The sequence below is a fragment of the Myodes glareolus genome, chromosome 26, assembly GCF_982192425.1.
Source record: "Myodes glareolus chromosome 26, mMyoGla1.1, whole genome shotgun sequence".
In the NCBI taxonomy this organism is placed as follows: domain Eukaryota; kingdom Metazoa; phylum Chordata; class Mammalia; order Rodentia; family Cricetidae; genus Myodes; species Myodes glareolus.
The window spans coordinates 16,445,905-16,470,294 of NC_142051.1; the positions used below are offsets into that span (position 1 = coordinate 16,445,905).

At 36.2% G+C, this 24,390-nt stretch overlaps 1 protein-coding gene across 1 annotated transcript in view; it reads right to left on the reverse strand.

Moving 5' to 3' along the window:
* Zfc3h1 (zinc finger C3H1-type containing) overlaps nucleotides 1-24,390 on the reverse strand; it is a 51,306-nt gene that overhangs the window by 19,124 nt on the left and 7,792 nt on the right. Inside the window, exons 3-20 of the mRNA XM_048418808.3 lie at nucleotides 19,322-19,386; nucleotides 16,338-16,536; nucleotides 15,486-15,709; nucleotides 13,290-13,410; nucleotides 11,353-11,450; nucleotides 9,313-9,522; nucleotides 9,008-9,172; nucleotides 7,382-7,519; nucleotides 6,691-6,812; nucleotides 6,209-6,358; nucleotides 4,518-4,692; nucleotides 3,940-4,071; nucleotides 3,004-3,546; nucleotides 2,778-2,887; nucleotides 1,542-1,673; nucleotides 1,325-1,446; nucleotides 727-828; nucleotides 421-540 (exon numbers count right to left, since the gene is read on the reverse strand). Coding sequence (XP_048274765.3) covers nucleotides 421-540; nucleotides 727-828; nucleotides 1,325-1,446; nucleotides 1,542-1,673; nucleotides 2,778-2,887; nucleotides 3,004-3,546; nucleotides 3,940-4,071; nucleotides 4,518-4,692; nucleotides 6,209-6,358; nucleotides 6,691-6,812; nucleotides 7,382-7,519; nucleotides 9,008-9,172; nucleotides 9,313-9,522; nucleotides 11,353-11,450; nucleotides 13,290-13,410; nucleotides 15,486-15,709; nucleotides 16,338-16,536; nucleotides 19,322-19,386 — 2,928 coding nt within the window. The remainder of the gene's footprint in view (nucleotides 1-420; nucleotides 541-726; nucleotides 829-1,324; nucleotides 1,447-1,541; nucleotides 1,674-2,777; nucleotides 2,888-3,003; nucleotides 3,547-3,939; nucleotides 4,072-4,517; nucleotides 4,693-6,208; nucleotides 6,359-6,690; nucleotides 6,813-7,381; nucleotides 7,520-9,007; nucleotides 9,173-9,312; nucleotides 9,523-11,352; nucleotides 11,451-13,289; nucleotides 13,411-15,485; nucleotides 15,710-16,337; nucleotides 16,537-19,321; nucleotides 19,387-24,390) is intronic.

A 24,390-nucleotide genomic window follows, 5' to 3' on the forward strand; every position in this document is an offset into this window, starting at 1 on the left:
ACACACACACACACACACACACTAGCTTACTGCCATGTCAGTAAACACAGACTCCAAAATAAAGCAAAAAAAGAGTATGTCCTTTCAAGACTCTGACAAGGCAGTGGTTTTCAAATGAAGCTATGCTCACCCCACTAAAGGATGTTTAAGAATACATGAGGCACCATATGTATTAGAGTTTGTTCAACCTATTTCTTGAGCAGAGAAAGAATAAAAACGTTCTGCAATGTTAGGATCAATTCTGCACAAGGAATAACTATACTGCAATTGCATTTAAGCCAATGAAAAACACCAATTGTACAAGTTTAAAAAAATACATTTTATAGACTAGGTTAGTAGATACACTGAAAGAATTGTTACTATTTTGACAAAGGGAACACCACTTAATAATTCTAGAGCTCAAATGAAGTAGCTTCTTACCATACTGAATTGGTCCTGCAGACTGCTCATCGTCACTACTGAAGTTATTCTCTGATACAGGTTTTCTACAAAACTTCGGCTTCCATTTTCTTTTATCTTTGTAAGTTGTAAATGGAGGCGCTAACACAGATAGGAGAAGATTGTTAACCAATGTAACTAAGTATTTTCTTTATTATATCAAAGACTTTAAAAGAGCTACATTTATTTGATCATGGTAGTAAAAGACAACATTCACTTTAAGAACAGTTTGCAGTCACACAGAAATAAAATACACACATGCATACATACACACACATACATACTTACTATGACCTTTACTTTCATTAACATTGCTAACAAGAAGAACAGCCATCTGGTCCATTGACATTCGGTCTTTGTTTACTCCAAAAAGTTTTTCAACATATTTTTCTGAAAATAAAAATACTATATTTAATAGAAAAATGTGACTGCAATAACTATACTAATTAAAGATTATGAAGCAAATAACTTAAGATTTAAGCTATATATGGTACTAGTCAGTAAACACCTATGACTTATGAAAGGGCAAGGTCTATGGTTAGTTTAATTACTATGACAAATCCTTTCCACCAAACCACAATATTTACTGGGGTTGGCAGTTCATAAACTAAAATGAACTATGTTATTAAGTAAAAGTAGAAGGCCCAAATGAGGAATGATAAAGTAAGTTTGGTGACTTTACAATAACTCTGGATAATGATAATAAATAAACGTATCTATAAATATTGATTCCTTTAAGCCAAAAGACATTATATGGCACCCAAATCTGGGGAGAAATTCGACAATACTATCTCACAAGTGTTTGCTAGTAATCTATGGTTTCTGCATCGAATTTTATACTAAAGTACTTTCTATTTCACTATAGGATTGAGAAATCATTGCAAACCTGTTGCAGAAGCAACTTCTTCATCAGTACTTGTCTCTGAACAGCCAATCAATGACAGGTTATATGATAGAATGTCCTGGAACAACTGTTTTCGGCTAAGTGTATAGTCTTGCACGTGCTGCCTAAAATACAATAGCACAAGAGATAGCCATGCACTTGTCTAAGTGACGGCAGCAGAACTTTCTCTACAGGTCTCTTCCAAACCAAAACTACTCACCACTGACAATCATCATCATTACATGTTCCCGTTAAATCAAAGCGGCAGAAACACTGATCTGGCTCAATCATATTACTGTATGATACTGAACTCAGGGGAAGCTTTTCCTTGGTTCGATAATAAGGACTAAATCTAGAAAGAAAATGAATAGATAACTTATAGTCCATACACATTTCTCTAAGAGCTAGACATTTTCTTGAGTTTTCCTTTCTCAGTAAATATGCTAATCAAATCAACACTCAAAATTAATACAAATAGCCAGAATATAAGTAATAATAAACTACTTGTATAATGAGAACATGAGAGGTGTCAAGTAGAAAACTGAGGGAGATGGTGCACAACTCTTTCTCAGCATTTGGAGGCTGAGTTCAAAGAAATCCGAGCTGATATAAAAGGGCTCCATCTCATAAAAAGAAAGAAAGGAGAAAAAAAATAAAAACCTGGGAAGTATTCAGTAATAGAGTACCTGCCTAGCATGCATGAGGCCCTAAGTTCAATTCCCAGCACAAATAAATAACAACAATCACCAAAAAAAGTAAAAAATTATTTATTATACAGAAAAAATATAAATAATGCTCTATTCTAAAAGTATTTCTTGTATACATTACCAGCCAATACAAATGCTAGGGTATGACCTGATACTACCTATTAAATGTTTTACAATTTTATCATAAAATCACGCTCATTTAGCAGTCCAAAACTTCTAGCATTCTGAAAATGTGAGACAACATTAGTCATCTAAGAATGTCTAAGTCAATATTCTAAAGGTTGGTCAATGACAACTGAAGAATGTTAATATTAAAAACTCAAAATTGAACATCTTTACTGTCCCAGATAATGGTAACACACAGCTACAAGAGGCAGCACTTGGGAGGCAAAGGCAAAAGGATTACTTCAAGTTTGAGGCTAAAAAGCAAGTTCCAGTACAGTCACAGCTGTGTAGTGAGAGTCTATCTTTTAAAAAAGTAGTATTAAATTAATAAATAAATGAATAAATTTTTCACAAGACTCTAGTTATAAAATACTTAACAGAATTTGAACCCAAAGAAAATGCTAAATCGTACTTTCTGAAATGATTTGAGAACAATAGCAATATACATTTTTGACTTCCATAAAAAGATTTGTTTTCCAGTTGACTGTAATTTAAATGCTTCTATTTAGTAACATATATTAAATGTCAAGCATTAAGAGCCAGAGTAACCCTGAAACTCAAACTATTAACTCTCTCTTTTATACCTGTAGGATTTAAAGACTAGAAGAGGGCTCTGGTAGGGTCTGAAAGGACATGGCTTCACTTCTGTTGTTTTACTCTGTGCTGTAACAAAATCCACGTCCACAGAGATCTCCTGCAAAAAAAAAAGAAAAGAAAAAGAAAGAAAAACCAACATCACAATAATTCTACATGATGAGTAAGGCACTGAGTAAACTCTAGATTTTATACAGAATATGAAATCTCACTTACCTGACCATGTAAAATCTTTTCTGTAATGCCTGTGGTAGTTTTTAAAATCAATTGTTTTAAGCTATCAGCTTTTGAATATAATTTTTGTAATTCACCAATCTTTAACCCTAGAAAAAGTTCTGGCTTTTCTACAGTGCTTTTACTGAGTTTGTTGATGCACTCTTTGTTAGGGGTATCAGTGTGCTTCAGGTTGGGCTTAGTAAAAGCATTAGACTCTAGGAAGGATCTTCTTCGCTCTCTATTTGAACCTGACAAAACTTCATCATCAACATCGTTTTCTTCTGAGTCCAAGGTTAATTTATCTTGTGTCAGATCATGAAGTGAGGGTTGTGGTAAAGAAAACTCAGGTTCCTCTTCCACAACTGGAACAAGATTGTGCTGTTCCTTTGCTTTGAGGGCGCGGGCTTCTTTCAACTTTTGAATTTTCAAGGCATATTCATATTCTAGCTTTTGTAATCGTCTTTTTTCCATAGCAATTAACTCTGCTGAATGTTTTCTTGGACTTGATATTGGAGAATTATCCAATCTCATCATTTTGTTTGGCTAGGGGAAAGAAGTAAATATTTTACAGCACTTTATGCAATCACATACAATTTCTCACAAGATAACTGTCTGCCTGTAGAATATGATAACAGCATAATAAAACTAAATAGAAAAGAAGCACCAAATAATTTAACAAGTCAATATACTTTTGCTAGTTAATCTGTGACCAACAAAAAACTAAAGCCAATGCAAAATACATTTTAAAAGTAGCCAAACATGTACGATTTAAAAATATCCTCTAGATCTTACAGAGAATATTAATATAATCTGAATTTGCAGCAAAGTTGGAGTTACTCTATACATCTCTTAGTTTAGAAGTATTGAAAAAGATAGAAGAACCACAACAACAAAAAAAAAAACTGCTTTCCAAAACTATTCCTACAAGTAACTTACTCCAAGACGATCTTGTTCCAGTTTGCGTTTCCCTAGTTCTTTACTGGCCACTGCTTTTGCCCGAGCAAACTCTTCGCCATACTTCAGAGTCAAAGCTTTCTTAATGGTAACACGCTGCTGAACTCTGTGAATCTGAAAAATAGAAAACATAAAAGAAAATCTTAGGAAATACCCTCACAATAGTTTTAGAGGTATTCAACCCAAAAATACTCAAATATTATGTCTCACTCAATAAGAGACTGCAGGTTACATATATATTGATGGTGTATGTTCAATTTCTTCACCTTTGCTTTAGAGAGAAAACACACACACAGAGGGAATCTCTAAAAATATGCAGTATTGGGACTGGAGAGATGGCTCAGCAGTTAACCGCTTTTCCAGAGGACTGGAGCTCAGCTCCCAGCACCCATGTCTAGCAGCTCACAACCTTCTTGTAACTCCAGCTCCAGGGGATACAGTGCCATCTGACTCCAGTGAACGTCAGCTGACACACACACACATGAATAAAAATAAAATTCCTTCTTAAAATGCAGTAAAACAAAAGACTACGACATTTAATATTTTATAAAGAGCATTACTTGTTCTTGGAGCTTCTTCAAAAACATCCTGTTAACACTTAGGATTTTCTCAGCTGCTTGAAGTTGTTCTGTAAGTTTAGTAATTTTTGCTTCAGCATTTCGAACAGACTCTTTCTTCTTGGCTTCTTGCAGCACTAGATTCTTTAAAACTGATTCATCTTTTATCAAGAGAATCCTAAGTAGTGAATAACAAAACTCTTATTGTTTTCTAAACTAGCAGACTGACACCATCACAAAAGAGAAATTTCAAAGTAGTAATATAATAATGCATTTAAGGAATTTTTATTATATGCAAATAAGAATTTGAAAGACACAACTCTGTTCATAAACTGAAGATGAAACATAGTTTAGCACAAGACAAATATCAACACCAATACACTTAAAAATGTTCAGAATATATTAAGCTCAGAAGACTTAAAATACCAGTAGTCTAAAATTTTAGAAATGAGGCCATGAACTCCTAACTCCTTTTCCTGATGACATACAGATAAACACTTAAAAGCTTGTCTTTAAAAAGTCATTGGGCAGAGACTGGAGATATGATTAACCATTTAAGACCACTGACTATTCTCCCAGTGGACCCGGGTTCAATTCCCATGGCCCATATAACAGCTCACAACTGTCTGTAACTCCAAGATCTGACATCCTTACACAGACATACATGCTGCCAAAACACCAATGCCCTAAAAATAAATAAATTATTAAAAGGGGGGAGGGGCAAAGAGATGGCTCAGTGGTTAAGAGCACTGACTGTTCTTCTAAAGGCCCTGGGTTCAATTCACAGCACCACATGACAGCTCACAACTGTCTGTAACTTCAGTTCCAGGGGACCTGAAACCCATGTCAAAACACCAATGCACATAAAATTAAAAAAATGAAATAAAAAATTTTAAAAAGTCATTGGGCTATTTAAATATAAATTATGAGTTAATTTAGGAGCCAGACACTACAAGCATTATTTCTTAGACCAGATAACTACTCCCAACAATCAGTTCACCTTCAATAATATAAGCAAAAGGGTAGTAACACATGCCTCTAATCCCAGCATTCAGGAAGAGGAAGCATGAAGACTGCCACAGATTTGAGGCCAGCCTTATCTACACACCAAATTCCAGACCAGCAAGAGCTACACCTCAAAAATATACACACACATACAGGCATGTGCGCACGTATGTGCACCCCACAGTAAGTTATATGAATGTGTTTTTTGCTAAAAATGAAAAGCATGTTTCCATGAAGATGTTCTAAAAGATTCTAAAATGAGGATATTTACATGTAATTTTAGCTATGTCTCAATCTGACAACCTTCTTTCAAGGTCTTGATACTTCTAATCAAAATATTAATTAAATTATTTACATAAATGTGTGAGCCAATAGGATGAGTAACTGTTTTAGTTCTACCATCTGTTAAGGAATTCATGACCTAGGGGTGGCCCAGCAAACCTCCCCTTGCACATCCAAGCTCCAGACAGGTACCCAAAGCATCCCTGAATGGAGTTTCCAGACCTTGGTGGGGAGGGAGTGTAACCTGTCATACCCTGAAGGCAGGGTGGGGCTGGGGGCGCCAGAGGTGGTCACAATCCTAGAGTAGTTAATAATGACATATACAGATATAAATATAGATACAGATCCTCGAACTTAGGCACATCTAGATACATGACATATTTAATCAGATACTGAGTGAAACTCACTTGTGTTTTTTAAGCTTTGCTTCTGCATCTGCAACTTGCTTAGTGACCATTGCTATTCGACCAATCCCATCCATTTCCACGTCTGAGTTCACTGGGGATGATGAGCTTGTCTTCAGCTGATCTGATTTAATCAAACGTTGTTTCTCACGGCTAAATTTGAGTGAGATGGATTAGTCCAAGAGTAAACGAAAACCATGTTCTTTAAAATACACTGTTTTATAGAATACACATAAATGACAGTGACTGTTTAGCCAGTATATAGACTCAGGCTGGCATCCAGAGCTAACAGTGCAGTTCTGCGTTTTCCTCACTGTACTCACGTTGATAGAGGATAACTGATCTCTCCATCTGGTAATCATAATAGCATTGACTCCCTAACTAGGAAAAAAGTCACCACCACTCATATTCCTGAGTCAGTTTATAGACCAAAGGGACTTCAGCAAACACATACCCTAAACTGGATCACATAAAATCTCACTTACTTGGCAATCTCTTCCTTTAGCAATCGATATTCAATCTTCTTTTCCTCAGGCAAAGCTTCAGGTGTGCGCAGAGGGTCATTTTCTTTTTCAGATTTTGGAGGTACTTTGGGTTTTGAAGCTTGCTAAAAAATATTTAAACCAGATCGCTTTTAAAAATTCTGCACTGATATCTATATTTTATGTCATACTCCAGTATATACTAATATATTTAAAAATATATTAATATTTTCATTCTTCTTTTGAAAAAATAAAGAGGTTAGCTGTCAACTACTCAAATACATTATCTACCCAGTCAAAACCTCCTTTGAAAACATTGAGCTGAATCATATCTGACCAACTACTGGGACAGAAAAAAACCATGAAACGGCTTAAACTATAGATTTTATTAGCTAAAAACTGGTGTTTCAGTTAATGTAATAATACTGGAGAACAGCACATTTCCCTTGTACACAGAGAAATGAATCCATCTCACTATTTTGAAAAGAGAGTAATTAGAAACAAGGGGAATTTTCAAACCCGCAAAATTTATATTATCAACAGATGCTTCATTATTTGAGTACTAAAAGCACAAATACTTTTTCTACAAATCATTGTACTAACTCTAAGATGTAATTTTTCAGGGACAAAATTAACTGTACTTATTACCAATAAACCAACTGTCCTGTCTTTCACCACTGATTACAGAACATACCTCAGCAGTGCGTCTTGCTTCTTTGATCATGGACTCTAATCCACCAAAAACACTATTGGTTGCCTTGGAAGCCTCCCCATCCGACTCACTGTCATCTGAATCATTCAGTGTTACAACCACTGATTTATGCTTTGGAAGCTACAAAACAATGTTATTGTTACTCATAGTAGTAAAAGTTTTGCTTCTTTTTCATTTTTAAAAAAATTAGTGTGTGCCTGTTTGTCTATGTGTCTGTATGTATGTATGTCACATATGTGTGCAGTTGGCCAGAAAAGGGCATTCAATTTCCTGGAGCTGGATTACAGGTGGTTTTGAGCCACATAACATGGGCCCTCAAACTAAACTCTAGTCTCATACAGAAGCTGCAAGTGCTCTTAACCAATGAGCAGTCTCTCCAATCCCCAGGAAAAAGCATTTCTATTCTTTTCATTATTCTGTGACATTTAATTGTATAGCACTGGATAAGGTTTTTAAACTATTTGTGTATCAACACACAAAAATAACTACACATAGTATATAGTGGCATCTTCTGGCTACATCCTAAGATTATAGCCCCAATATGGGTTATAATTCAAGCACAAAAAGCAGTCTACATTTTTTGTTTTGCCAGACATTACTATGATAACCTTCTTCCGTAACTTTTTTCTTTCTATAAAAAGATACTACCATTTAAATTAACTCTTAAAAAGCAAAGAAATTATTTATAAAACTTCGTAGACTTTGTGTCTACAAATATAGGGTGACTGACCAAAGTTAGTCTACTTAACAGGCAAAACTCCAACTTGACTTTGCTCTATTTTCCTTTGAAGCCATTAGGAAATAAGATTTTAAAAAACTGTCATTTCAACTTTTATTTTCTAGTACTGGGGTCTGTACCCAGAGCTTTGTACATACTAGGGAAATCACTCTACCAATGAACCACATGCCTAGCTCTTGGCTTTTTGGGCCAGAGTCATACTATGCAAACTCAAGCTCCCAGCACCTGCAGGCTGGAACTGCATGTTACCACCAAACTCAGTTCAGTTTTCTTAGTAAGAATCATAAACAAATTCTTCCATTATAGCATGATCTCTGGTTGAAAACAGGAACAAGTTATAAAAAGATGCAGCAGCTTGAACTGGTGACACAGGCCTGCAACTCCAACTAGTCTGGAGACTAAGGCAGAATACTAAGTTCAAGGCCTGCCTGTGTAATTAATTTAGTGAGATGTTGTCTCCAAACTTAAAAAAAGTCTGAGGATAAAGTTCTGTGGTATTATGTTTGCTTGAGGGTCTTGGTTCAACTCCCAATAGGGGCGTGGGCTTTTTTAAAGTGCCAAAAAGTTTTAGAGATCCAAATGTTAAAATAATACCAGAAAAAAAAAAACTTCAATGGGCCAATTTATAATCTTTAGGAAGAACAGAGGAAAAATATCTATGACACTCTAAAGAGAATACATCCTCAAACACACCATCACTAAATCTACCCATCTTACGTCAAACTTCTTTAAAATTTTTAAATTGTATTTATACAAGAATTTATTCTCATATATAAATGAGCTAGACAAGTGGGGACAGAACAGTAAAAATATTTTTTAAAAAATTCTCATAAGCTGTTTGAATAGTGTTATCTTAAGTTTGTTTTTACCGAGATCACAGTTCGTGGAAGACGAGGTCCTCTGTGAAACTTTGGATTCTGTATCCTAGGCTGAGACACTGTATTAATACTGACTATTGAGAGATTGCTTCTTGCCAAAGGCTGAGAATTGTTCAAAACTGGAGGTGAAGGGGGATCACTATTGCTGGATGCTTCCTAATAAGAAAAAGAGAAACATTTCCAAATAAAAGACGTGCCTTTGCTGAAAAACCTTCTAAACCCTCATCCAGGCAGACAAAAGTAGAACCACTTAGCAGGCCCAAGAGCACCACCTAGAGGGTCAGGCACTCAATTACCTCTGGCTTAAAAGCTCTCTTATTTGCTAGAGACTTAAGCAATTCTTCTCGAAGGAGCATTTCTTCTTCCTCCTCTTCATCTGCAAAAGGTGGTTTTGGAGGTTGTTCTGGATCTTCAGGTGGAAGAGGTGGCAAAGGTGGTGGAGGAGGTAGAGGTTCAAGAGAAACACACAAGCCTTCTCCATAAGGCTGGCTCAAAGATGGCACAGACTGTGTTTTTAAAGAATTTAAATGCAAAATTTATTAACGTCAAACATCTCTGAAGCAGTAATAAATCAGAAAAAGTACATATTCTTATTTTTAATTTTTCTATGTATACTGATGTAAATATGCATAACTCAAAGCTAACCCAGAATTTAATCTTCAACCATGAAAATGTTTCTTTTGTGATTGATGGAAACATTTATGAATATCATAGTAATTATAAAATATAAACACCTTTGTTCCTGCTCTTATCTACATTTAAAATTCTAGAAGGTACAGGAATCAAACTAGACAAGATCATTCACTTCATATCAAATCAAGCAGACAACAACACTAAAACTAAAATCATGTATTTAAGTTAAAGCATTTACGTATTTATGGACAGGATCTCACTATGCAGCCCTGACTGCCCTGGAACTCACAATGTAAACAGGCTGGAAACCTGTCTGCATGCTCCTCATAAGCACTGGGATTCAAGGCATGTACTATCATGCCTAGTGCCAAATTAAGATTAACAAATTAAAATATGTAGTAACAAAAAAATTAAATAGTAGTAAAATTCAACTACAAATGAAAGGGATTATAAGAATAAGAGCCCAGAGTACCTACCTGTTCAGCATCCCTTAAAAACCTTGTAAAAATGGCTTCTTAGAGATTATGTAGGAAACTTATTTCCTATAAACCCTTTGATCTTGATGCTTTTGTTTCAAAGACTTTCCAGTAGTTCTTTTCACATTTTTAGCTCATTCATTCCTCTTCTCAAAAGAAAGCATTTCACCTCCCCTCCTCATAAACTCTACTGGAAGACACCACACATTCACAGAAAAATGTTCAATGGAAAGTTCTCTTACCTAGTAGGAGACACTGTTCGATATCTAGATGCTCTCAATCTAGGAATAACTACAGAACTTTTATTTTGTGGTTCTTCACATTTTCTTTTTTTTTTTTTAAAGCTGGGTAAACACTGCACATAGTGTGGCAGGCACCATAATCCCAGCCCAGTGCTCAGAGGTGGAGGCAGGCTGATCTCTCTGAGGCCAATGGCCTAAATATAGAATTACAGGCCAGCCAACGATATAGAGTGAGACCCTGCCTCAAAACAAAAAACGGTGACTGACAGCCCTTTAAATGTCAGTGCGGGCAAGATGGCTCAATAGGTTCAAGCAGGTACCCAGAACCCAACTGGCGGAAGGAGCCAAACATAATTATACTCTGACATCCACATGTGTGGATGTGTGGATGCCACACGCACGCACACACACAACTAAATGGATTTTTAAAAGAAAATTAAAAGGATTTAATTTCTTTAGATAATGTTTCTTTTGTCTGATTTTCAAGGTAACTATGGTTCTCCAAAGAGGAATGAGCATCCTATTAAAATCTTCCTAGCACTTGGAAGATAAAAGCAGGGGATCTCTGTGAGTTTGAGGACCGCCTTATCTATATAGCAAGTCCTACAACACCCAGGGCTGCGTAGAGATCCTGCCTTAAAAACAAACAAACAAATGAATAAAAAGACCAATAAAATAAAATCCACAGAAACAGGCAATTTTTATTCTGCTTTGGAATACATTTCCTGAGCAGCAATTATTTGAGAAACAAAGAAAAGGAAAAACTGAATTCAGTATGAAATTAAAGAGCTTTACTTAAAAAAAGAAAAACTAACAAGTGGATAGCTAAACAATCAACTGATTAATTCTGCGTATTTCTAGCTTTTAATTCTAGTTAGTGATTATGATTTTTTAAGCACTCTTCAAAGTAAGCAATTCAATTTTTCAAAACAAATTAGAAGATACACAGTAATTTTCTTTGAAATCACACTCAATTTTTACTTACTGAAACCTGAGCTGGTGGAGGCAAAGAAATAGATGGTGCTGAAGAAAAATACCCCAATGAACATTCAGAGAAAAATGGTGGTTGTACTGGCGAAGGAGCTGTTTAGAAGAGAAAAATTCAACACAAGTTTTAATCAACTACTTCAGCAGGAACATATAAAATGTATACATAAGCTTGAGGAGACACTGCCGATGGAGAGTGCAAATGAGACCTTCTAAGCTCCAGTAAGTTCAATGTTATCATTAAGATGGCATGTAAGTCCTCAAAATTCATTTTTTGTTAGGGATTGTAACATATATATGAAATTAAATAATATAATCCCAGGGCTCAGAAGGCCAAGGCAAGAGGTTGCCTGATCTGAGGCAGTTGGGCTACAGAGGGAAACAAACCAGAGAGACCCCTTCCCTCTATCTCACCATGAGGTAGAAAGCCTAATAATATTAATAGAGACTAGAGCACTTTTTTTCTTAACATAATTTTTACAAAATGATGAAATAAATTCTCTTGATTCCTGCCAACGTGCCCTAAGGGAGAAAAGAAAACAACATGACTTCATTCCTCCCTTAATATGGTGCTAAGGAAGACAAGGACATGGTTTCAAGTTGAAATGAACTAGGAGTGGGGACTGTGTAACCAGTACCACTTTTCCTCATGTGAGACTGACACCTGTCCCCAGTGTCTCACGAGTCAGTACAGAGAGAACATCCGCCTTTCCAACAGCTGATTCACAGCCTAAATCTGAGAGTATGTTATTCTTCATGGCACTGCCCTTCGGAAAAATCTAAGTATCAGCCAGATGTGATGCATGTGGCTGCAGTCTCAGCGCTTGGAAACAGAGAAGGAGAATCAGATTCAAGGACAGCCTAGGGTGCCCAAGAAATGTAAGGAAAACCTGGGCAATAAAATAAGACCCTATCTCAGAAAACTAAGAGGATGGAGAAGAAAAGTAGGGAGAATGGGGGGTGGAAGGGGACAGAACAAAACATGATAAATACCTAATTCTATAAGAAGTTAAAATCTGACAAAGTTGAAAGTATGTTTTCTCTGTAAGAAGTTCTATAAAATTATTTAAACACATGCATTAAGTTATTTTACAGGCTGCGATGAGTTAATAGTGTTGTTAGTATTTCAAATAGTGATGAATCACCTCCATGAACTTGAAAATAAAAGACCACCCTTTCCTTTGTCAAACTATAATGTAAAGTTATCAGGCTGGGCAGTGGGAACGCATGCCTTTAATCCCAGCAATCGGGAGGCAGAAGCAGGCAGATCTCTGTGAGCTCGAGCCTGGTCTACAAGAGCTAGTTCTAGGACAGCTAGGGCCATTACACAGAGAAACCCTGTCTCCAAAAAAAAATAAAATAAAATTAAAAAAAAATCAAACATCAGCTAAAACAATGTCCTAAAAATGAATACTTTTGGCAAACATTCCATAAATCAAGTATTTCTGTTTTTCTTTAGTCTAGACACACGAGCTGGTTCTAGTTTTGATTTGGTCTCAGAACAAGACCATAGGCAGACAGCATCAATCTTCTGAACACCCCAACTTCTCACTGTGTTCCTGTCTCAGTAGTAAGTGCTGAGCACCAGGAAGAAAATAGTTTTCTCATGGTCAATCACATCTGAGTAGCAAGAAAAACTGTCTGAGCTGGGCATGGTGATTCATGGCTTTAATTCCATTATTCATAAAATCATTCCACAATCTTCCTATTTCAGATCAATTGCTCAACAGAGCGGGAACAAAGCCTCTTAACTTAAAGCCTCCTTAGAAAAACAGACTTGAAAATAAAGGTGAAAACTATCCATCCGTGGTTTATCCCAAGTACTTACGGTATCACAGAAAATCATCACTAAGTCTCACCTTCAGTACACAGGCTTTCAAGGTTTCGAGTGGCTTAATCATGATTATCAAAATGTTTCAAAGTTTTTGCTCCTACCTGGAGAACTGGTTTCACTATCTGTATCCATAGCAACTTCTTCATAGTTATCATATTGATAAATGCCTCCTCCACTATCAGGTTGCTTATCTAAGGATCGCCTCAGGTCAGGATCTGAAGACTAAATATACAACAATATTTTTCTTAGTTACAACATAGGCTATTCCTGGACTAGTTATCACAAAAGAGTTGATAATTATATTTTAGGAAGAAACACCCAAAATTATTATGACTCTATGAGACCTGCCTATGGCATCAATCTGGAAAGGGCCCATGACAGCCAAGTATTATCTGCACAGGTCAATTCCCCCATCATCTAAGCCAGTAAGTAAAGGGGATCCCTCTTTAAAAAAAAAAATTACAAAGTTCTTCCAACAGTTATGCAGTCATGGTTTAGGGATGAAACTAGAAGGAAATAGACTATTATTTTTAAAGTCAAGAATAGGAACTAGAGAAACGGCTCAGCAGTAAAGAGAGTAAGCTAATTTCCAGCACCCACAGGGCAGCTCCCAACTGTCTGTAACTCCAGTTCTAGAGGATCCGATGTCCTTTTGTAGTCTCCACAGGCATCAGGCATGCAAGTGGTACAAGGCATGCACACAGGTAAATACTCTTACGCAGACACAGACAAGTCAACAACATTTCACTTACAAATGAATCAATAGTATCTGAAAATTAAACATGAATTGGCATGTTTAGGTGCTATGATTTTTAATTCTTACGTTTTACTCAGTTTATGACAAAATCGAAAACAAAAAAAGAAAAAGAAAACAAACCTCTATGCAGCGATAACATACAAATAATACTTATCTCTAGACAAAGATTCTATTTATAAAAATCTTAACTATGAATAATTATAACCCTTGCATAAAGAAAACTTCCTCTTGACTCCTTAGCTCTTACTTTTTAAATCTCTCTACATTTAGTATACTTTTGAGTGTATTCTTAAAATTCAGAAGTCCAAAACCATCGTCACTGGTAGTCCTTGTCATGTGAACCCTCCCATTCTCCTGACAGTGCCCATAAAGGTAACGGCTGACTCAGTTATTGTCAACACACATAATAATAAAGCTCAACACATGCTAAGGACTAAAACCAAAATAGTTAAGCGATAGTTATTACTACAGAAAGACTTAGTAAACTTTAAATTAGTATATACTAATTATTCTCCGCATCTCTCACTCAGCATAGTAAACAATAATCCACTTGTTTCCTAAGAGCTATAAAAAAAAAGTAAACAATAAACAACTAATCCAATACTGCCCCCATAAAAACTGGCATTTTCATATCAGGACCTTACCTATAATTTTATAACCCTTTTTCTCAATAGAAGATGAACAAAATGCTAAAAGCAGAATGGGGTTGGGGGCTTGTTTGTAACTTTTTAGACAGTGTCTCACTAAATTATTCAAGAAAGCCTGAATATGTGATCATCCTGCCTTAGCTTCCCAGGTAACTGAGATTATAGGAGTTTAGCACCAGGCCCAGCTGAAAGACAGGCTTTTGTTAATCAAAATTCCAACCTGTTCAATTCCTATAATCTAGGACTGTGAGATTTATCCTCAATTATACCTAACTTTCTCTCCAAAGACTATAGATAGGGCTGATGGAAGGAACTGGGTGGTTATGTAAAAGGCTTCCTACGCAAGCATGAGGATCTGAGTTTGGAGCCACAGGACCCGGGTACAAAGGCAGACATGGCAATCCATGCTTGCAAGCCCACCACAGAGATCAGAGATCCCAGGAGCTTGACAGCCAGCAAACTCTAGATTAAACAGTAAGCTTCAGGTTCAGTGAAACCCTGTCTCAAAAACAGAAGGTAGAGAAGTGACTGAAGAAAACACACTAGCGTGTGGTTTCTATATGCACCTGCAAGGTAAGCATGTGTACACTCGGGCACACAATATACATTCTCTCACATACAGGGAAAAAAGATTATCTACATAAGCTCTATTTTTCTTAGTTAACTGGATCTTTGAAATGGTATTAACAAAACACTTAAATATGAACATTCTGGGCCAACAAGATGACTCAGTAGATAAAGGCACATGCTGCCAAACACAAGACCAGAGTTCAAGCTCCATGACCCACTGGTCTCCACATGCACTCTGTGGCACATGTGTACTAATCCTCAATGAATGACTGAGGACAATTTTAAGGTTCTGAACATTTTGCTGATAGTTCTCTATTCCTTACTTTGCTTCTTGATCTCCTCTTGCCACCAACTAATTTCATGAAGCGATTATACTGTTCCTCCTGGTTGGAAAGGTCTCTAATTTTTCTAATTTCTTCTTCTCTTTTCCTCCTCTCTTCCTCCTCAGCTTGCTTCCGCTGGTCCTCTTCCTTCTGCCTCTCCTGTTCCTTTTGCTGCTGGAGTTTCTTCCATGCCTTGGTTTGCTGTTTCCTCAACGCTTGTTTAGCTAACCAGAAAGAAACACAGAAATGTCAGTATAAATATGTTTATACTGTTAACTAACATATATATAGTTAAGTAATAAGATTATCATCCAATTTAGGACTCTGTATTTTCCCAAACTCAAAACTCTAAATTAGAGCTGGAGAGATGACTTGGTGATTAGTAACAAGAAGACCTGGGCTCAATTCCCAGCTCACAACCATCTGTGACTCCAATTCCAGGGGATTTCATGTCTTTGTCTGCCTCTGCAGCCACCAAATATGCGCACATAGTTCAGACATGCATGGTTCTTATGGGTTTACCCATACACATAAAATATTTTTTAATTAAACTTTTTTCATACATTTTCATAATATTCTTTCCCTTCTTTGATCCTACTCATCTCCCTACCCAACTTCAAGTCTTCAACCCCCCACCCTCATTGACCAGCTCTGTACCCAAGAGTCACTGGCCAGTACAAAAACGGACTCTATGTTGCTGTGTTCAATTTCTGTTTTAGGGGATGGAAGGAGGGGTTAAGAATTGTATCTTATTAATTCTCAATTTTTTTTTTGAGAAGTAAATTAATTTTTAGAAATCTCTGAATTAGAAACTAGATACTAAAGATATACTAGTTCAACTGAAATAATCACCTGTAGTGCTAACTTTTTTGGCTGAGTGTGCTTTGGTGCTAGTCTTAGCCTTCTGCTGCACAGCTTTTGTCTTGGTCAGCTTCTCTTTGCTCTCTTTCATCACCTGCTGTTCTTTCTGTTGCCATTTCTTACTGGCTGACTGAAGAGCCAAAAGACGAAGCTGTAATTCAGATAATTCCTCTTCATCTTCACCAAGTTTCTTTAAAACAGAAAAAAAGTTATAATTTTTAAATTGTTACTTAACATTAAACATTTTGCCAAGTTGCATCTTTCACCAAGTTAATTAAAATTTAAAATCAGTATTAAAACAAAATATTTAATGGAAAATACAGATAAAACAAAAACTGATTTACTATCTATAATCCAAGACTAACTTAATCCTTAAAACACAAACAGAAGATCAATTGGTAGAAATTATTAATTTGTGTGTAAGTATGCAAAGGTAGAGTAGAAGATGAAAGATAAGAGTTGGACATCATTGAAGGGACCACACAAACTTGAGAGTGTGGGTGACAATAAGAAGCCAGGTACTGAAGAATGAAGTACTTATCAGACTGCACTGAAAAAAAAAAAAAAAAAAGAATACTAAGGATCATGTTAGAATACCAAGGATAATGGTAATTTTTTAAATCATTACAGGTGGGAAAAGATGTACCCAATAGTTTGCAATTGAATGCTTTATATTCTAAATATGTATGTTCCCTGAACTAAAATATTTTAATATTCATTTTTCATCTAAGAAACTAAAACAGGATATCTTTAAAGCATAGGTTTAAAAGTTTTTTCCTACCAAAGTAATTTACAAATTATTTTTCACTCTACCTTTCACATTTTGACCTGCTACATAAACACTACACAGAGTGATGGGCACTTGCGCTGTTTCAGTATGTGCATACACTACAGCACTTATTTCAGACCCAAGCATTAGTTTCTTCTTTATGGGGAAAGGACTGAAAAGCTTGTCCCTCTGGTCATTCTAGAACAGCCAGCAGAACTTATTACTAATTAGATCCTGAAATGGCTTTAGAAAATTAGCCTGCTCTACACACTTCCACTGAAATGTAACTGAAAATACCAAGTTACTCTAAGCAAAAGCTCTTAAGTATGCATGGACTAGAGAGGTGTAGAGAATCCTTTTAACGATATGAAACAGTAGAAGAAATATATCCCAATACATTAAGACCCACTTAACTTTTTCTAAATGGTATTATGTAATTATATTTTTTCTTAAACTCTGATTATTTTTATTTGTTAATTATAAGGAGAACAGTGAACAGAGACTTTACCTTTCCACTGTGGAAAACTACAAGTCAATATCACATCTACTTGTTTGTCTCAGTTCACTATGATGCACAAATTAGCCACGACTGTCTGTTTGAGCTCACTAGACAGCTCCAGTTAGCATTAAATCCTTCCAGATTCCATGTTGACTGTTGAATGTGCAAACTTACACTACCACAATGAGTTCTAATAATATATACAGATGCCTTCAAGAGCCATAAAGAGGGTGTCACATCCCCTGAAGCTAAAGTTACAGGTGGTTGTGAGATGCCCATTATAGATGCTGGGAACCAAACTAGGGTCTTAGAAGAGCCCCAAGAAGTTTTGATTGATGAACCACCTCTCTGGTCCCACATTTCAAATTGAGTTCTGAAAAATCATTTGTGCTGTTATTTATAGCTATCATACTGGCTAGTGCAACTATAAAAAAATTTCCATTTTTTATAGAAAATTCTACTGGAAAATACAGATTTAGATTTTACCAAAAAAGTTAACATCATTTTTCACTGAGATTACTTTATGAAATACTTCTCTTGGAATGAAATAAAACTATCATTGATTCTGTCATACAACTCTATTTAGTATTTGAAGTAGAAACTCAAAACCAAGATCACGGAAAGGGCCCAGAGGACCTCAGTCAGTTTCCTATGCAATTAAGCAAGTCATTTAACCTGCCCAAACGTATCTTACTTCATCTATGAAACATATATAATGTCAACTTACTTCATATGGTTACTGTGAGGATATTAAAAAACAAATATTTATGAGTGTGTGTTCACTGTCACATTATCCTTCCTAAATTCAGGACCATCTTTCCTAGACTCTGAATCATTTCAGTTTACTCATAACAACAAACTGAAATCAAATAGAAGAAACTGCAAATATTTCAGATCTATAATAAAGAAAAGGCTTGAGTTACTCAATGTGTATTATATTTTAAACAATGTTTGATACTTTTGTACTTTATTCTATTAAAGCCTCACAACAACCCAGAGAATGCAGGACATTAAACTCACTGTATGGAAAATAGAGGAACGGCCAGGCGGTGGTGGCATAGGCCTTTAGTCCCAGCACTCCAGAGGCAGAAGCAGGCAGATCTGTGAGTTCTAGGCCAGCCTGGTCTACAAGAGCTAGTTCCTAGTTCCAGGACAGCCATCAAAGCTACAGAGAAACCCTGTCTTGAAAAAAAAAAAAAAAAAGAAAGAAAGAAAGAAAAAGAGGAGCCAAAAACCTCACTCAGATAGCATTTCTTTCATTTAGTAAGAAAAGGAGCTAAAATGTGATTCCAGGTCAAAATCTAAATAATTCCAAAACATCCCATAGAAGATGAAGCACACATACCTGGAAGAAAAACTCAGAATCAAATTAGAAGTTTCAAAAATGATAAATAAAAAGCTCACCTATTGATATGAATTGCACATCAAGTTAATAGTTTACAGACTTTAGTGGAAAGAACCTTTAAGGCAATTTTCTAAAATGTCCAAATAATTTCAAATAAATTCAAAATAATAGACTACAAGTTGAGTGTGCACTAGCTACACACTAGCACTCCCAGCCAACAGGACATAAAGGCACTTTGCAGACCAGCCAGAGCTACATAATGAGATCAAGTCTCTAAACAAATCAAAACAAAAGAACAGACTACCACAATGCAAGTAGGAATAGGGCATATAGATTTTCAATCCCACAAAGTAGTATCTTACCTTTTCAGATAGAATATCTGAGGTACTAATTCTTCGTGTTAAATTTTGTTCCTTATCTTCTAATCCTTTAAAATAAAATAGCATCTTTTGAATACTCTAAAATACAGCCACAATTAATAAAAATGGAAATAACACTATATAATAATCAGGAATTATTTTTGAAGGTTTCATTATTATGGTCTTATTTTTAGGACTCTCGACAAAAATGAAAGAATGCTATCAAAGCAAATGAAGGACTGAAGAAATATCTTAGTCCATAAAATGAGAGCACACAAGTATGAGAAGCCAAGCTAGATTCCTAAAACCACAAGAAAAGTCAAGGCTGACTTGTGCATTTGTAATCTCAGCACTGGAAAGATGGAGATAGGATGACAGCTGGTGTTCACCAGTCAACCAGCCAGGAATGTTTGAGCTCCAGGGCCCAGTGAAACCAGTAAGGGGATCATCCTGAGGAACACTGAAGATTGACCTCTTGGTCACACACACACACACACACACACAACACACACAATTGAAGGCATGCAGACAGAGAGACAGAATGAGATTAAGAATCTGATTTAGCTTGTAACATCAATCTAACTCTGAAAGTTATAAGGCTAGTGACTCAAGTATTAAATAAGGTATTTTGATAAAATAGAAATAATTTAAATAGGAACAGAACCTACAGAGTAGATAAAGCAATGCTTCATTACCAAACAGAAACCACAATGACAAACTATTACAATAAAAATAAAAAATGAACTCAATATTTAGACTATAGACTTATGTATTATAAAGCTGACCATTTATTCAGAAACACAAGCAAGACCCAGACTTCTAGAGTATTGTCCCAAACTGTCTACATTATTCAATCTGCAGCAGTTTTAGAGCATGCAGTAGCAGCACTAACAGTTACAGCAGTACTGAGATAAAGGCTTCAGTTAACAAAGATAAAACCCGGAGTTGCAGGGTTAAGTTTCAAGACTAGTATTTTACGGTTTTGTTTTGTTTTTCCCCTATAATACTAAACCTGTTAGTGTTCTAAACATCCTACTTTGGTTGCTTAAGTGAAAACCTGACGAAAAAAATATGCAGCTTAGTCAATAAACAGAAAGTAATTAATCAAGCACCCTGGACAAAGCAAACAGGAGGTAATCAAATCTGAGGCAGAGTTCCCTTTCCTCTAAGACTTAAATAAATAAATAAATAAATAAATATTTAAAAAGAATAAAAAATTTATTCTAGTCAGGTCAGGTGGCCCTGAAATCAAGCCACTTAGAAAGTTGTGACAAGAAGGATCATATATGTAAAGCCTGCCTGGACTACAAAGTGAGTTCAAAGACAACCTGGACGACTCAGGTAGATTCTATTTCAAAATAAATAGTATAAAGAGGCTGAGAGTTTAGTGCAGTGACAGAGAGCTGACTCAGCATGTGTTAGGCCCTGAGCTCAATCCTGGTACAGAGAGGGGGAAGGGGAAAAAACCCTTATACATTACAAAATGAATGGTGTATTAAAATACTTTGAAAGTTGGGAGTTTAAGTGTTTTACAATATTTGCCTAACTTGTGTGAGGTTCACAGTACTATTCTCAGTAGAAGAGGAGGAGGAAGAAGAGGAAGAGAAGAGGAGGAGAAAGAGGTAGAGGAGAAAGAGTGAGTGGAGAGGAAAAGGAAGGGAAAGAAAAAGGGAAGAAAAATTTTAGCCCAACATAAATTTTACATTTACCTGTGCATAATTTTCATCTAAAGAAACAGTAAGAGAATATATAAAAACAGAAAATATTAAAACTGTGCCCAAATGATCTGAGTCATATAGGAATACAACCACACCCTCCTAAAACACAGGATCTCACTGTGATATGAGTTGTGTCATTCATAACTGGTTTCATAGATCACCACCCTCTCATTTCAGTAACACTCCTTGCTCTATTCACAATAAGCACTTCCAAGCTTTGACTTCTACAAGCACACTTCCAGCCCTTTTCAAAATTAAATGATACATTCATTACAGTAGGGCATCTTTAAAAATTCATTTAGTATATAAAGAATGCATTACCATTTTTCTGAGATCACTATCTTTTTTCATGTACCACTAATAAAAGTTGTTCAGCACAGTCACTGTTTTTCAAAGGCACATGTATTTAATCCCAGCACTTGGGAGCCAGAAGCTGGCAAAATGAGGCCAGCCTAGTATATATATAGCAAGTCCCCAGAGCTACTTGATGACACGCATGTACCATTATAATCAAACCAATCACATGTCAAAGAACAATATTAGACAAAACTAAACAGGCTGAATAATGAAGACAGCCTTCCTGTAAGTACAGAAAGCATCAGATTTTTCTCCTATGAGAATTCCGAGTTCTTTGCGGCCAGGAAACACCTAAGTTATTACGATCTCATGCTTCTGTGGAGAGCTGGAGAAACTTTGCAGCATAGGAGCAAATATATATTAGAATGGACCCACTGAGCACAACGGTAAACAATCAACCAGGAGATCCAGACATAGTATTTTCCATCCCCATTTTAGATACAGATCATTGCTTGAACTGACCTTGTGAGTAGACATGCACTATCCTGACATGTCGATCCCCCATCACTATTCCAATGGTTTGGAGGGATGGGGAAATGTCTATGTGACCAAAACTGTCCCTAAACTTTAAAGTCCTCCTGCCTTCAACATCCAAGTGCTAGAATCATAAATATGCACCATCATACCTGCTGTTATCTAGAACCTCCAATATGAAAACTGGTCTTACACAGTTACCAAGTAGTTAAACCTTACTCCTGGGATTCCATGTAAGCTGGAATCAGCATACACATGGTAGATAAAAACCGTAACAATGACAATATTTTCCCAGGAAAAAGGAAAATCAAGCACATAAAAATAAAGGCGTTTGGTTGGTTTTGTTTTTCCAGACGGGCTTCTCTGTGTAGCCCTGACTGTCCTGGAACTCACTCTGTAAGCCCAGGCTAGCCTCGAACTACCTGCCTGTGTCCCTAGTGCTGGAATAAGAGTACTGGAATAAAAGGTGTGTGCTATAAGCACTAAGTGAAAAAGTATTCTTTAAAAACCAAGAAAAAAAGAAAGCCAGGTGTAGTAGTATGTACTTTCTTAATCCCAGAACTCTGAAGGCACAGGATGAACTACCTCGGTCAGTTCAAGGTCAGCCTGAGCTACACAGTGGGTTTCAAACCAGCCTGGGCTACTTGTTGAGATCCTATCTGAAACAACAACAACAACAAAAAGTGTGTGTGTGTGTGGGGGGGGGGTAAGTTAGAACTATATATTATAGAAACCCCCAAATTATAAAAGAAACATCACTAAATGCAGTAGATTTCTCTTTACTATAGACTATTCTCAACAGTGCAGCCGGAGAGAGCTCTTGAGCAACTCTGGAGGACTTTCACTCCCAACCATTCACTCAGAACTTCAAAGCAGAGCTGCTGCAAGATTCTACAGCACGTGCCTCCAACACCACCTCTAATCTCCCCTCCAGTGCTCACAGACCTCATTCTTCTTTAGGAAGACGCCTTCTGGTTATTCTCAAGAATGCCAGGAAACTATGTGCAGTAGGTAGCAATTTCAGTGCAGAGAATCTCCAACTTTAGGACAGATGAGAAACCAAGAGAGGATAGGGCTACATACAGGCCAAGGAGTCCTACTACCAGAGCTTACAACGCATACCTTGAGTAAGGCCTAAGACTTTGCATTTCTGACAAGTTGACTGTCTTTGAAAAAAAAAAAAATCAATGTTCCTTCCACTGCCCAGAAATCTCTTCTTCCAATTATCCATTTGTCCTTTCTCTTAGTCTTCACAACTGAACGATATCCTCAATAGCTTACAAACCTTCAGCCATTACTCCCACCCTACTTACCCTGCTAATGACAGTTTATTGCTCATCATGTTTGCTGTTTCCTTCTAAGATGCAAGCTTATGATGTCATAGTGACCATTTAGGGTGCAGAAGTGAACATCTATAGACCCAGATTCTCAAGTGGGAAGACTATTTAAGCCTAGGAATTAGAGATAAGCCTCGGCAGCACAATAAAACACTGCACTAAAAATATAAATAAAAATAAATGCAAACCTGAGGCATAAGCAATTATTTTGTTCATCAATGCTTTCAAGAACCTGGAATAAAGTACTCAGCTAATTTATAATAAAAGAAAGGTGAAAAGAACCCAGACTTTTGCAACTGGGTTGTGTATGACCTATCCCAGCGTAGTTTTAGCACTGCAACATGTCTGTTCTGTGCTGAAAACTAAAAATATTTTACGGGGTTAATGAAGAAATTAAAAATACAGAACAGATCCAACCAAGCCTTTTCTGATATTTCACTGAAAAAAAAATGCTTGAGAGAAATTAATAGTAATGGTTAAAGATGAAATTAAATCTTAAGATTAAAAAAAAAAACTCAAATATTTTCCCAGTAACTCCATAAGTGAAAGGGGCTAAAAATAAAGCAAGACACAGTAGAGAAGAGGCAGGCATATAAAATAGGGTCATAAACAAGAAGAGGGTTTTTGCATCCTCTGAGTAGAATTTTAGTGAAAAATTAATATAGTGTGTTTATGATACAGAAGTAAAAAGATGGAATTGAGTTTAATCATCTCAAAAAGAGCAAGTTCACATGTAATAAGAAAACTACGAAACTTTAAAAGAACCATAGAGAACAATGGGGAAAGGTGCTGGACAGCAGAATCTTGAGCAGGATGTGCCTGCAGAAACATCTATGTATATAACTCATCAACTAAGATAAGCATTAGGTGGTTTTTTGGTTCCTTCAGTTCTTCTTTCACAAATGTCAGTTTGTCATATCTGATTTTTTTTATCTGAATTACTTCAAGCATTCACATATAACTCTAGCTTTACAAAAGTCATTTGTATATATTTTCTCTATCCTGCTATGTTATACTTCACAGGAATTATATTTATAATATAATTCACTGAAACATCTAATTTATTAGAAGGGAAGAGACAAATTCTGAGACTAGGTAATCAAAAGCAGTCATCACTCTGATTTACAAATTTGTGTCAGTAAATGGCCTTGAAAATTTCAAATATAAAAACTGATCCCAGAAACTG